At 40.9% G+C, this 13,417-nt stretch overlaps 1 protein-coding gene across 2 annotated transcripts in view; it reads left to right on the top strand.

The window, feature by feature from the left end:
- SRGAP1 (SLIT-ROBO Rho GTPase activating protein 1) overlaps nucleotides 1-13,417 on the top strand; it is a 112,909-nt gene that overhangs the window by 47,414 nt on the left and 52,078 nt on the right. For both annotated transcript variants that reach the window (XR_003091721.1, XM_025191417.1), the window contains 2 exons: nucleotides 9,042-9,263; nucleotides 10,648-10,749. Coding sequence is in view for 1 of the 2 variants with exons in the window: in XM_025191417.1 (XP_025047202.1) it covers nucleotides 9,042-9,263; nucleotides 10,648-10,749 (324 nt within the window). In the remaining variant the exon portion in view is untranslated. The remainder of the gene's footprint in view (nucleotides 1-9,041; nucleotides 9,264-10,647; nucleotides 10,750-13,417) is intronic.

The raw sequence follows: 13,417 nt of genomic DNA on the forward strand, positions 1-13,417 counted from the left end.
TCTTTCATCTTCAAAGAGAATACATACAATAGTTGAAGTATACTAGTCACATACCATATAATATGTGGATCATAATAATTTTTTATAATGTAATCAATAAATTTTCCTCTGAATTTTGTATTTTACCAAAAAAAAAGTCTGTAGGCAACTGAAGACGTGTCTTTAAAAATTAGCAAGCTAAATTTTCTCCTAGGTGCCTGCAGAAAACATGTTGGTAAGAACCCTTCTACGTGGACAGGTAAAGAAGCAATAGGCTCTAATGCACAATTCACACACTCACGCCTCCTACCATGTCATACGTGCATGGCAGGAGGCACGATTGTGGGATTGCACATTAGATCCCATCATGTCTTATTGCTGGTGCAGGGGGAGGAGCCTGATCCTGGGCTCCCCCTGCACCAGCAAGAAGCAATCTCCTGTGGCTGTGAGCTCCTTCATCTGAAGTGGATCCCAGCTGCAGGGGCACACCACATTTCCCATCGTTGGGAGATCATAGCAGCTGCAGTTTCCCAACTGTGGGGTCTGTACCATGTTCCCCATGGCTAGGAGTTCATAGCAGCTGCAGTCCCCCAGCTACAAGGTGCATGGTGTCCCCCATGGCTGGCACGTCTCAGCTACCGCAGTCTCTCAGCTGTGGCTGTATATGGAGCTTCCCTCCCTGGCTGGGAGATCACAGCTGCTGCAATCTCCCAGTTGTGGGGGTGCACCACATACCCCTGGGTCTGGAAGATTGCAGCTGTGCCCCAGAGTTCCGCAGCCACTGGGCGCTGCTGTGGCTATGAGTCCGCTCAGCTGTGGAACTCCCAACCCGTCCTGGGCATGGTGCATCCCTGGGGTTGGTAGCTCCTAGCCACAGGGGAGATGCTGCTACATGTGCACATTAAAGGTAGAGAGCAACCAGCTATAAAGTTAGTACATGTTTTAGAAGTCTAACTTTATACCTGGTTGGAGCTTCATGTGGTGAGATGGATACCTTGCACGCGTAGCTGGCCTCAGTTTAGTTGTGCAGTTAATCAGTTAATTGTGCAATAGCTATAATGTGTAGAAGGGGCCAAACAGTACATAACATAGAAAAGTTTAGACAGTTTCAGTTTCTGGAATAATAATGGGATACTACAAATTAAACTGTAAAGCGTTGTTTTATTCTATAAAGCAACCATATAAAAATTGTACTTTCCTTGGAAAAGCTGTTCTTTTCATATATTTAGAATAATTTCTGTTAACTTTAGTGTTAAATGTTTTTATTGTTTCCTACTCTTATCAGCATTTGAGAACTAACAAAATTGAGTAAAATGAATCAATTATGTCAGCAACAGAACTAGTTACTGATGAATTACACATCTGAAAAACTCTGAAAGCAGTGAGGCCGCACAGGTATATAAGAACAGCTACAGCGGGTCAGAGCAAAGGTCCATCTAGTGTAGTATCCCGTCTCTGACAGTGGCAAGTATTGGATGCTTTAGAGCAGAGGTAGACAACCTTTTCCAGCTGTGGACCAGAATGACCCATCCTGGGTCAGAGTTGAGCAGATGGAAAGTCAGGTGCTAGGAACCTACTGCGGCTCCACCTTTGTCTCTGCCGGCATAGGGAAAGCCCTTGCAGTCAGTGTTTGTCCCCAGGACAGCACAGGTAGAGCACTCACAGAAGGTGCCCCTCATCACTGAAAACTGCCAACGCCCCACGTCCATGAGTCGGATCCAAAGGTTCCACAGCCCAGATCTGACCCATGAGCCATAGGTTGCTGATCCCTGTTCCATAAGAGAAGCTTGCTAATGTAAAGCTTGAAAAATTTATGAGACACCTAGTAGACAAAATAAAAAACTCCCCTTCAGCTTCAAAGACTAAGCTGTTCAGTCTTGTGGTACTATATTTGATTACAACATGGAGAACCAGCTTTCTTCTTTATGTATCTTTGTAATGGAATTTATACAATCAGACTTGCTTTTGTTAGAACTTTTCCTTTCCTGGTTTCATTCTGCTTTTTCTTCCTTCCTTCCTTCTTGCAACAGAACATGGTGGATCTTTTCTTGCTGGATTTTCAGTATCGTACTATCTCTCTTCTCCTCCTCCATCTTTCTCATTCTCTTCTATTTTTTACATCTGTTGATTGCTCTGTTTTCTTATCCCTGTATTCCTCTTGACTTTTCTATCTTATACTATTTCTCTTTCATTTACTCACCATGATTCCTCCTACTTTGAAAAAATTACCAAAATTGTGAGACAATTAAACCAGAGGACTCAAGATGAGACACAGAGGCAGCACACACATGTCAAGATGTCCCAGCTTATGTGCTTGCTGTCCCTGGCTGACCCTGCTTGGAGATTCCATCATTTGTAGCCTCTAGTTCGTAGATGTCTGAGAAATCTAAAGCTCCTTGATCCTTTCCTGATGCTGCAAGGAAGAAGAATATTCTCGGTTTTTGTCCTATTGTTAATCTCTCCCGCCTCTGGCTTCTGATTTTGAGCCCCCCTCCCTAGAAGATACTTCAAGTGTCTATTTCCACTTTGGTCAGAAAGGCAGCCTATTGACATGCTTCAGTGCATTCTAATTGGAATATGTCAGAGCAGACTCAATTAATCGAGTTTGCTCTGTATTCTAATTAGACTGCTTTAGCGTCATCACAGTATCATGTGTATTAAGGCCCCCTGTGTTTCAAAATGGCTGTGGGGGTACTTTAAAGTTTATTTAATGAGCTTTAGTTAAAGTGTTCCACAGCCATTTTTAAACTCATGGGGGCTTAATGCATGTGGCGCTGCAGCTTTTTAATTAGAGCAGCTCTCTGGGAACTGCTTTAATTAAAATGATCCCCTCCCCACTCTTGAGCACATGTATGGGCAGCCAAAGTTCTCAGCTCCAGACTGGGAAAACAGGCCTGATTCTTGTCAATTGCACTGATGCCAAGGGAGTTTTTGATAGCAGCGGTTGAAAACTGACAAGACAAATCACTTTACGGACCTGGAGCTTTGCAAAGTGCTCTGCAAAAATAAGACTTACAAAGTCTACAGACTTACAAAGACATAACTGCATTAGATAACACTTGAGGTTAATGTTTGAATCATAGAATCACCAAAAAGGAGGGCTAGAAGGGGCTTCAGGAGGCCAGTGAATCCAATACCCTGCTCATCCAAAGTTTGTCTAACCTTGGGGCATCAAAATCACCCTGCCCTCTGGGCCAGGTTAATGCAGCTGTCACTTGCCCCCATTGCTGACTCGCATGCTTGTCAGGCTTTGTGCCCCCGATTCTGGTGGCAAGCCCTACTCTTGCTTGCGTCCAGCCTCTCTACCAGCTCCATAATTCAAGTGACAGCTCCGCAAGCCAGATCTGGTCCACAGACTAAGTCTGATACCTGGTATAACTTATTCCTAAAACTTCACAAACAGTGCTCTCACAACTGCCAGACACAGTGCCCCAAAACATGAAAAACACCCCAACTTGCTACAGGAGACAAAGGCACCATCAATGTCCTGCCACTGCAAAGACTGGATTTTTATTTATTTTTTTAGGAAACCTAAATTTTATACAATTTGGCAGTTCTTGATTGGAAAAGATGCCATTAAATCCCTAAAGGTATGCACCATTATTCACAGGTCTCAGTTATAAAAATTGTAACCATAAATTGGTTCAGAGCCCATTTCATCTAATTATGAGGTAGTTTAAATGAAGCATCTTTCAGACACTCCTATCGTAATCAGAATATAAAGTAGGAAAGAAGAGAACAGATTTTTTTAAGTGTTTACTACTTGACAAAGGAAATACCTTTAGTAAATGGAAGCAAGTATGGGGATTATATAATCAAAATATGAAACATGATTCTCACTGAGTACATGTAGTGGTGAACCAGAAAAACCTAATGCTGTAAATTTACTAATGGAACATTACGCTTCTGACTTCCAGATTTATGATTACTTCTTCACCCAATAATTAGATTCTGAACCTGGAAAATTATAACACATTTATAAATTTTACAATCTAATTATTGGGAGTCATCTTATATTTGAGTAAATACAATATATACTCTGCTATATAGTCCATTTGCCCAATGTGGGCCATGTGTTTTATAGTTATGCTTAGTGTTGGCTGCATTTAATCAACTTCATAGGTGGTTTCCATTAATGAGCACATGCTGCTTTTGGCAGTAGTTTAATGATAGACAATGTATTTAATGAGGTTTCTTTGTATGTGAATGCAAGGCAGGGCTTTTTTCCCCATGCTGATTGGAGGGGATCCTCATCTTGTATTCAAGTAATTACAGTAGTTTATTATCCATTTATGCAAATAGGATAATTTTATGAGTTAACTTATATGTTAGCTTTTCTACCTTAATGGATTCATGTTATAAGATGTATTTAAATATGCTTAGTATAATCTCAATCATGCATTTAAAAAGCTCTACAAACTAATTCCTTTTGGAAGCCTTGAAACATACTGAACAAGGGGTTAGGGGTCATTTTTTCCAATATAGTTGGCACCTGAACTTTTGTATAACTTGATTTTCTCAAGTTCTTATGGAAGATCTTAAATTGCAACTCTCAGCTGAACTCTGAACTCATTCTGAACTGTTCAACTCACTTATTTCATTAAGAAAGCTCAGTGCTTCTTACTTAACCTGCTTCTGTATAGTTAATAGTCATATTAATCTTCATGATAAAAGCCAGATAAAAATGAAGCCTGGGCCTTAAACCTATGTTTTGGAGGAGCATTTTGAAAATTTAATGTTAGAGCCAACCTTTATAAAAGAAGTGGTAGGATAATTGTTGTTTTATATGTATGATTGCTTCTATTCCATTTTTATTCAGGCAGGGGAATTGGAATTATCCCTCAAATAGATTATTTCCTCTACTGGATGTACAGGAAGATCTACTTCAAATGCAAGACAGAGTGTACATTTGATTTAGATTGTATGGAAAGTGACGAAGACATGTTTTTCAGTTAAATTAAGCAACCTTTGTTTCATGTATTGGTTTTTGAATTAGGAATGTAGATCTCTAAGCTGCAGTATAGTGTAGACTCCCTGTTAATCTGCCTGTTTGTACTAACATCTGTCCATAGGGTGAATATTATTGTTGTGTTACTTGAAGATTTCCATGTAATTAAGATATGCCTGTAAGGTGAGAGTTCAGATTTATAATCCAAAAGTAAATGCTGGGGAAACAGCAATCAAAACAAAACAGCATTAACAACAAAGCGGTCTGTGGTCAGGGAACTGGAATGAATAGAATATTTCAGCTTTTGATTCTGGTCTGTTGTGGTGTTTGGGATGTGTAGGAGTTTAGAAGATGTGTTTAGAAATCAGTGTTGGTATTGCTTCCAGCCAAACCTTCAGTGAAGTTAATTTATTCTTTAAAGACTTTTTGTCATGTGTTTCATTAGTCATTTATAGGTCAAGTTTGAAATTAGGCTAAATTATATGTAGCTCATCACCTTTATTACATAAGTTTCCATAAATATATGTACACACAGATCCATTTGATTTTAAATCTTAATGTCCAGATAACAGTGTTGATTAGAAAATGACATATTTAGAATTCAAGGTCATCTTATGAATTTGCCTGCTTTTTAATTACGGTGCCATTGGAATTTTATTCTAGCTCATCAAAATAAGAGCAATCTGGTTGCTTGATTGTACTGTACTGCACTTTTTATTCGGGCCTCAATGTACTCAGGATGGGCATGAATAAATGAATTGCTCACAATATTGATTCAGATTTAATTCCAAATAATGATTAAAATGCCAAATTAAATGCCAGATACAAAGCTAATTTTCCCATTCCTCCCAAGTGTCTCTCTCGTTAGCTTTAATCTTCCACTGCCAAAGACTTTCCAGTGGGATCTCATATCCCCCAAACACAGTTTCTTATTGTCTACTTTTTACATCCAGTTTAATCACAGACCATCTCATTTGTCCAGCCTCAGTGGTTACCTATGAAAATCTTTAGCCACAAGGTCCTCAGCTTTAAATTATCAATGAGAAAACCTCAAAAGAATCGAAAGTACAGTTTGTGTAAACATTAAGTAGCTTATTTCAACTTTCCAGAATTCTTCCTCTGAATTTTAGGCTGAAAATTTTGAAAGACCGTTGATTAAGAATCAGTATTTACAGTCCATCATTACCCTAAAAGTGATAGATATAGTTTTTTTCATTGTTTAGTCACTGATGGTTGCTGAGTGCATCTAGATTTAAATCATAGAAAACTTAGTGCTATCAATAGACAAAGACTGGGCGTCCATTTTCCAGCTACCTCAAAATTCCATGGGCTTGTAATTGTCGTGGCTTTCTCTGTAAATCAGTGTCCGATGTTGCTAATACAAGTCTGGAAGTTCCAAAACTGAGTTTGTAGATGCCTTTGGGTTTATACCAAGTGATTAGATGTGCACCCTAGTGAAAGCAGCATTGCCTTCAATTTCTTTCAGTTTAATCTTCTGTGAGGTCTCTTCAGAATTAATACACAAAAAAAGAAAACATCTGGCCCTATCTCCTTTCTTACCAGCATTTTAATCTATTTTTTTCATCCAAAATAATAAATTGACTCTAAGGTTTTATTTAACACAGAAGAAGATAAAATTGAGGGCAAGCACTTTCTTTGCAAACACCTGCTAACAGCTGTATTATTAGACTGGAAATCTTTAAAATATGGATGTGATTAAAATAAAGTCAGAACTCTGCCTTTTTTTCTAAATATAACACAAACTTGTACAGATATGGAGGGAAAAGGATCTGGCTCTACATTCTTGATTAAGAATGACATTTCTTGGGGGAGTAGGGGATGGCCTAAAATGGTCCATATATATAGTGCATCTACAAATGTATATGAACCATCTAAATTCATTTACATGGTGCATCTACACATGTACTTTACTGCATAGTTGACTAATCAGCTCTGCAGTAAATCATCACCATCTACACATCTGCCGGTACTAGGGCACAGTAAATTAATTAACTCTGCCATAAAATAGTACTGACAGTACTATCTTACGACAGAGTCATTTACTGCACAGAAAATCACATATGGATAGTGATCGGGACCACAGCAGTGGAAGGTTAGCCACACAGCTCCACTGTGTTGGCACTCTTGTACTCCAGCCAGCCTGATGCCCCCATCCAGAGCCCAGGGATGACTCCCCAAGCCTACTGCCAGCCTAGGGATGCTCCACTCTGGCTAAAACTGCTGCGGTCCAGGGACATGTGCAGATGCTGCACCCAAGAGCAGCTGACTCCAGGACAAACTGCACCAGAGCTTATTACAGCATATGGCAAGATGTGTGAATTATGGAGAATTTTCACATGCAAATATATTTGTAGTGCATATTTGGAACATTTCTTCTGAATAGAGGTGTAAGAGGGAGCAGGTGAATAACAGGCTGCTTCAGGGCATTCTCCACTTGGTTTCCATCGCTCTATAAAACTGCCTTCCACCTACAAAATTCATAGGCAAAGTGCTACAAGAGTACAAAATGATCATTCCCCTCCTGTGTCCCCCATGCCAGAGGCAGGAATCAAGTCCTTCCTTTGCACCCATCTCCCTCATAATGAGGTTCCCAAAGGATTTAAAAAGTTATCAGGCTTGATTCCTTCCTCTGGCAGGAGGGAAGGAGACAGGAGGGAAATGATAATTTTGTACTCTTGTAGCACTTTGCCTATGAGCTTTGCAGGTGGAAGGCAGTTTTATAGAACAATGGAAACTGAGTGGAGAATGTTCTGAAGCAGCATGTTCCCTATCTGCTCTCATTACACATTTTCCCCAACTCTTACAAGTCTCTCTCAAGACTACAGTGTTCCCTTGCAGGCATCCTAATACAATGAAAGATCCTGATGTTTTGCTCTACTGCAAAACCCTCCTAACGTGGTTGTGGTATAACTCAAGCATAAATTAATTAAAACATTAATTAATTTAATTAGTTAAATTTCCTGTAATTTTTAAAAAATCAGCACTGATGAATGGTATCACTTGTATGCTGCTGTAAGCAGACCACCATCCAGATGAATAAGAGTAGTTGTAGTATGATCGTTTAGCAGACTCTTAGAATATTGTTGATTGAACACTGAAAAAATGAAATTACCATGTATGCTACTGGCATTCCATTTTTTGTAAATAAATTCAGCTGTTACTCTAAAATAGGAATAGTTTAAGCCAAAGATGTTTAATTAAGCAACAAATTTAGTTTACATTTTACCAATTAAATTTCACTTAGTTCTAACATCATCATAACCCTTAAAAGAAAAGGAATAAATTATGGCTTTTTCAACATGACATTCAGTGCTGGATTTATTTAAAACACGGAATATAGTGTATATATGCTAAATAGGCAGACAAGGTTCTTTGGGTAAATCTGATATCTTTTATTAGACCAACTTAAATAGTTGGAAAAAAAAATATGCTAAATATATATTTATTCTTTGTTTAGTGGAGAATTTGTTTTCTTTTAAACCAAAACATCTCAGACAGAGGGGAGTCATTAGCTATTTAATTTAAGCACAAGAATTCCAAACAGCAGCTCTGCAGTTTCTAATCCTGGCCTTACCAAAGTGTAGCTGGGTGGTCCCATACCCTTAACAGCAGCAGCACAGTGGCAGCAGCAGCAGCTGGATCAGCAAATTGGCACCTCTGATGGTACCCTGCCCCAAACTGGTACCTCTGATGGTGTCCCAGTCCCCCCCTTTGTAGTTATGTTACTGGGCTATACAGATTACTTGCTATATTATCTTGGAGAAATCATATATAGCTGGGTTTTGAAAGGAATCAATAGGTTCAGTAAAAAAATTGTATTGAAACTCCCGTGAGCATTACATGCTTCTGTGTGTGAAGCTCTGTTCTCTTCCAAAACTTTCTTTTAATCTTCCATTTCTTCCTTTGTAAAATGGAGATAATTATTACTAACTCTCTTGGCATTGCGGTTGTGAAGGCTGTTATTTGTAAAGAGTTTTCAAGATGAAAATAACTGTGACGCTATAAGTGCTAGTGGTTATGTACGCTTTTTTATGTCCTGGCCAGGAAATTTTGTTCCTGATTTTTGTTTCCCCTTCCTTTTTTGTGTTATTAGTGTTGCGATCTTGGATATCATGCAAGTCTGAACAGAGCCCTAAGAACATATCTCTCTGCAGAGTATAATCTTGAAACCTCCAGACATGAGGGTCTAGATATCATTGAAAATGCTGTTGACAGCTTGGAGCCACGAAGTGATAAGCAGAGATTTATGGAGATGTACCCCACTGCCTTTTGCCCACCAATGAAATTTGAGTTCCAGTCTCATATGGGTGATGAGGTAAGTAGTTGGTGACTTCTTGGAGAAAAATATGATCAACACAAACAATAATACCTGTCTCACACCAGGGAAGTATCCATGTCTGTAGAATTCTGTTTTTTTTCTTCAGGAGGAAGCTTTATATTTACTTTTACAAAGAGTCTAGCCAGTATTATTACAAAGACGTGTGTAAATCAGGAAATGAAACCTTTTGAAAACTAAGAAACATGCTATTCAGAGCTACTCAGAATACTTCTCACATAAAACAACCCTTTTTCTTATGTTTTATATTCCACAATAATGATGATGGCCAAAATTTTCTTCATACAGCATATGATAAAGTGAGCTTTATCCCAAGAAAGCTTGTACTAGGTATATCTATTTACTTTGATTAGGCTACAAGGTGCAAATCTACCCTGCCTTCTACAAGATTTTCTTCTCTAGCCAAGCTGTGTTCAACGCAGGAACAGAGGAACTATTGGGTAGGGGTGTGTTATCATCAGCTATCCCTATTCTGGCCTTTGTATGTAAACTTAAAGCAGTCTCAGACCTGCTCGAAACTTTGCTTGACTAACAGTGGCCCTGTTGGACTATTTTATGATCTGAATGTTACCAGGACACACAGGCTCTCCAACTGTTCCCTATTTCTGTTACACAAGAGGCCAGTTGCATAGAGCACTATGACAGCTGAGGATTTCCCTTCCAATAGGGAACCTCCTGAGATTACATGATTAGGTGTCATTGGAGCAGCACAAAGCAACCATAGTGGAGAGAAATATCAGTGCCACTACATATATTTACAATATATATCTACACCTTATAATGCATCTGTGATTTGAGGGTTGGTGACCCAATAAGCCAGATCTCTCCACAGTTATCTCTTCACTGCTAATCTTACCTGATTGATCTTCAATTCTGTCCACTCCCTTATGCTGCTTATCCACACTTTTCTGGATCATAGGAGAATAGGTCTGGAAGGGAGTAGATGAGGTCATCTAGTTGAGCCCCCTGCTCAAGGCAGGATCACCCCTGACCCTATTTGTTAACCACATGTCCAAAGAGTTTTAGCTTCCTTTTCTTAATGGTGTTGCTAAGATCTCTTGTCACACCAGTCTTCTCCAATATCCAGTCATTAGATGATTGCTAGCCATGAAATTCTCAATATTTGTGATAATACTGTGCTTCAAGTGCTTATAGTCTCCGAATCTCTTATTTTTTCAGAGTCCAGCTCCCATAGCCATATATATTTTTTTAAATTGAGATTTTCATGTTTGAAATCACTTGTTTATAGCTTAATTTATATTTTCAGTAGATTCTTGAGTTTTAAAGACAATAACCCCAGCTTGTGTTGGTCAAGTTGAATTTTTTTCCTTGAGTCTCACAGCCATTTTTGCTTCTTTGATAGGTTTGTCAGGTCACTGCCCAGCAACCAGTACAAGCGGAGCTTATGCTGAGGTATCAGCAGCTACAGTCACGACTGGCCACACTTAAAATTGAAAATGAAGAGGTGAGATCTGTATCTGTTTATAACGTGTAATTAACAACAGCTTAGGAGAGTAGCTAGTTCCTCCAGTGTCAGAAGCTAAGAAAGATAATTTAGATGACAGTGGTTTAAATCTATATATACCATTTTTATTTAAAAACTCTACACATTTGAGATTTTAAAAACTATACACCAGATGCCTTTATATTCTCCCTGTGCAATCCCATTAATTTAGGAATTGTACTAAAGATACATCAGTGCTGGCTTTAGTCCAGTAGATCAAAGAAAGGAGGGCTGTAGTTGCTCCAGTTGTTATCTATAGTAAGGAACCAGAATGAAAACACCATTGTTTTATGTACACATCCTTCATTCGGTTAGAAAAAGCCCTACTCCAGATAAAGTAGGTGTTTATAACAACTTAATGGCAACTTTTCAAAGGCTTCTAAATCCTGAAAGTGTACAACTTGTATTGATTTGGGTAACTTAGCTGCCTTTGGGCCCTTTGAAAATCCCATCTGTTTCCCTTCAAAATGGTAAAAGCACTGAAATTCATGTTTAAAACATGTCACAGTGCATATGCAGTTAAGTTTTGTGCCAGGAAGCCACTGCATTCAGAATAACTCTCTTGTACTTGCCCTCTCCCCATCTCCTGACCATGGATTTAAACTAAGAGAAACTGCTTCAAAGGATGAAGGATTTTCAACTCAATCTTCAGTAGCAGAGGCAGAATCATTGCTTTGCTCTCATAGGTAGAACTATATACACGTCTTGGTTAATGGCTTACCTAGTAAAAGAGCAGTAAAAGGCAGTCTTAGCATAAGTGCAGGTCTGTCCCCAAAAGCTGTATTATTTTCTTGCTCTATTTACAGCATGAATGCCTGAATCAGAGTCAAAACACTTGTGTTCACCTCACGTAGCCAGTAGACTAATTCAAATTCAAATTCAGATAGTAGATCAAGTTCACAGTTGGGAAGACATAGGCGAGAAAAGGTAGAAGTGCAAGATCAGGAAGGGCTTTTGGTTATTCATCTAATCAGTGCAAAGGCATAAAGAGAAGCGGGACCTCATGGTGGTAAACCAGAGTACGCTAATGGGGGAACATTCACAAAGAGGAAAGTGCCTCTAGAAATGGAAACACATAGAAAAAATGTCTTTCTGGAGGAAAGGAGGTCACTAGTTCCACCTTCCCCACAGCAGACCTTAGATGTTTGTGTACTGGCTTGCAGATTCTTTCAGCTGATTTTTTTTTAACTGCAGAGATGCAGAATATCTTGTTTCATTCCTAGTCCCTCCTGTCTCCTATCTACCTAATTCTGCATCTAATGGTAGGTGCTGTAAGAGGTGTGGAAGTTGCACTTTCTTCCATTTCCTGTGCCATGTTGCACCCTTAAGTCATAAACATCACTATTATAACACATTTCATCCCATATCAGCACTATGGCACTGCTGAACTAATTTTTCTCATGGGAGTGCATGTGGTACTGTCAGCTCCAGCAGCAGGGATACTTCTGCCTTCTGTAATCTGGGTAGCTGACAGTACGGATCAGTGCACCAAGTCTATTTCTGTTGATTCAAATGCAACTTATGGCTACTCATTAAATAACCATCACATTTTTCCACTTTTACTTTAAGAGACTAAATCCTTATGAGGATATTAATCAATAGGAAAATAGCTCAGGGGTGGGCAAAATACAGCCCGTGAACCAGATCCGGCCCGCAGAGGGTCTTTGTTCGGCCTGCAGCCGATTCCTCAGTTCCACCTGTCCCAAGTGCCATCCAGCCTGTGGCACATCCTGCTGCCCCCTGGGGCTGGGGTGACTCTGCAGCTGGACTGCCTTTGTAGGCATCTCAGGTGGCACTGGCTCCTTCCGGCTGCCGGCACTACCTCTCACCGCTGCCGGGCAGTTCTTGCTGCAGCCACCCGGAGCTCTCACTTGGGTTGCCCTGCTGCTCTTCTACGCTGCCACCGCTGCCCCATGGGGCAGGCCAGAGGTGGCAGTGACAGTGGCAGAGAGGACCTACGGGGCAGCCTGGGTGCGGGCTACAGGTGGCTGCAGCAAGAACAGCCTGGCAGCAGTGAGAAGAAAGGGCTGCTTTCCCCTGTACCAGCAGCAGGTTTTGCTCAGCTGCTGCTGTTGCTCAATGTGGGCAGGCAGTGTGGAGCAGGCACAGAGCGGGCCAGCGTGGGGCTGTGTGAATGGTTTCCAGCTGGTCACCTGCAGCCAGGGCAAATCCGGAGTGGGTGCAGGCTGGGCTGTGGTCAGGGCTGGGGCTGTGTGATGGTGGTGGTGGCAGGGAGGAGCCACAGGACACGCGGGCTCTGGGTAGTTGTGGGAGAGGTGCTGACAGGCTTAGGGCGCACCCACTGGCTTGCTCGCGCACATGTGGCCTCCCCTGGACCAGCTCCTTTGCAATCATCCCTTCTCCCAGCAAAGCCACGCTAATCCTGAGGCTTGGAGGCGGCGGCCCCAGGAGCTCGTGTATACTGCACCCCCAAGCCTGGACCCTGCAGCAACCACTGCTGCGGCGGGGGCTCATTGGCTTCCGTGGCAACAGTGCGGGAGGTGGGGAGCATGGCAGGCCTGGGCCCAGGTGTCCCCAGTCTCTAGGGGTAGGCAGAGCAGAGGCTCCAGTAACCAGGGCTGTGGGTGCTATAAGCCACTGTCAGCAGCAGCCACAGGCCTCGGGCTCA

This window comes from Alligator sinensis, unplaced genomic scaffold, assembly GCF_000455745.1.
Source record: "Alligator sinensis unplaced genomic scaffold, ASM45574v1 scaffold713_1, whole genome shotgun sequence".
NCBI classification, from domain to species: Eukaryota; Metazoa; Chordata; order Crocodylia; family Alligatoridae; genus Alligator; species Alligator sinensis.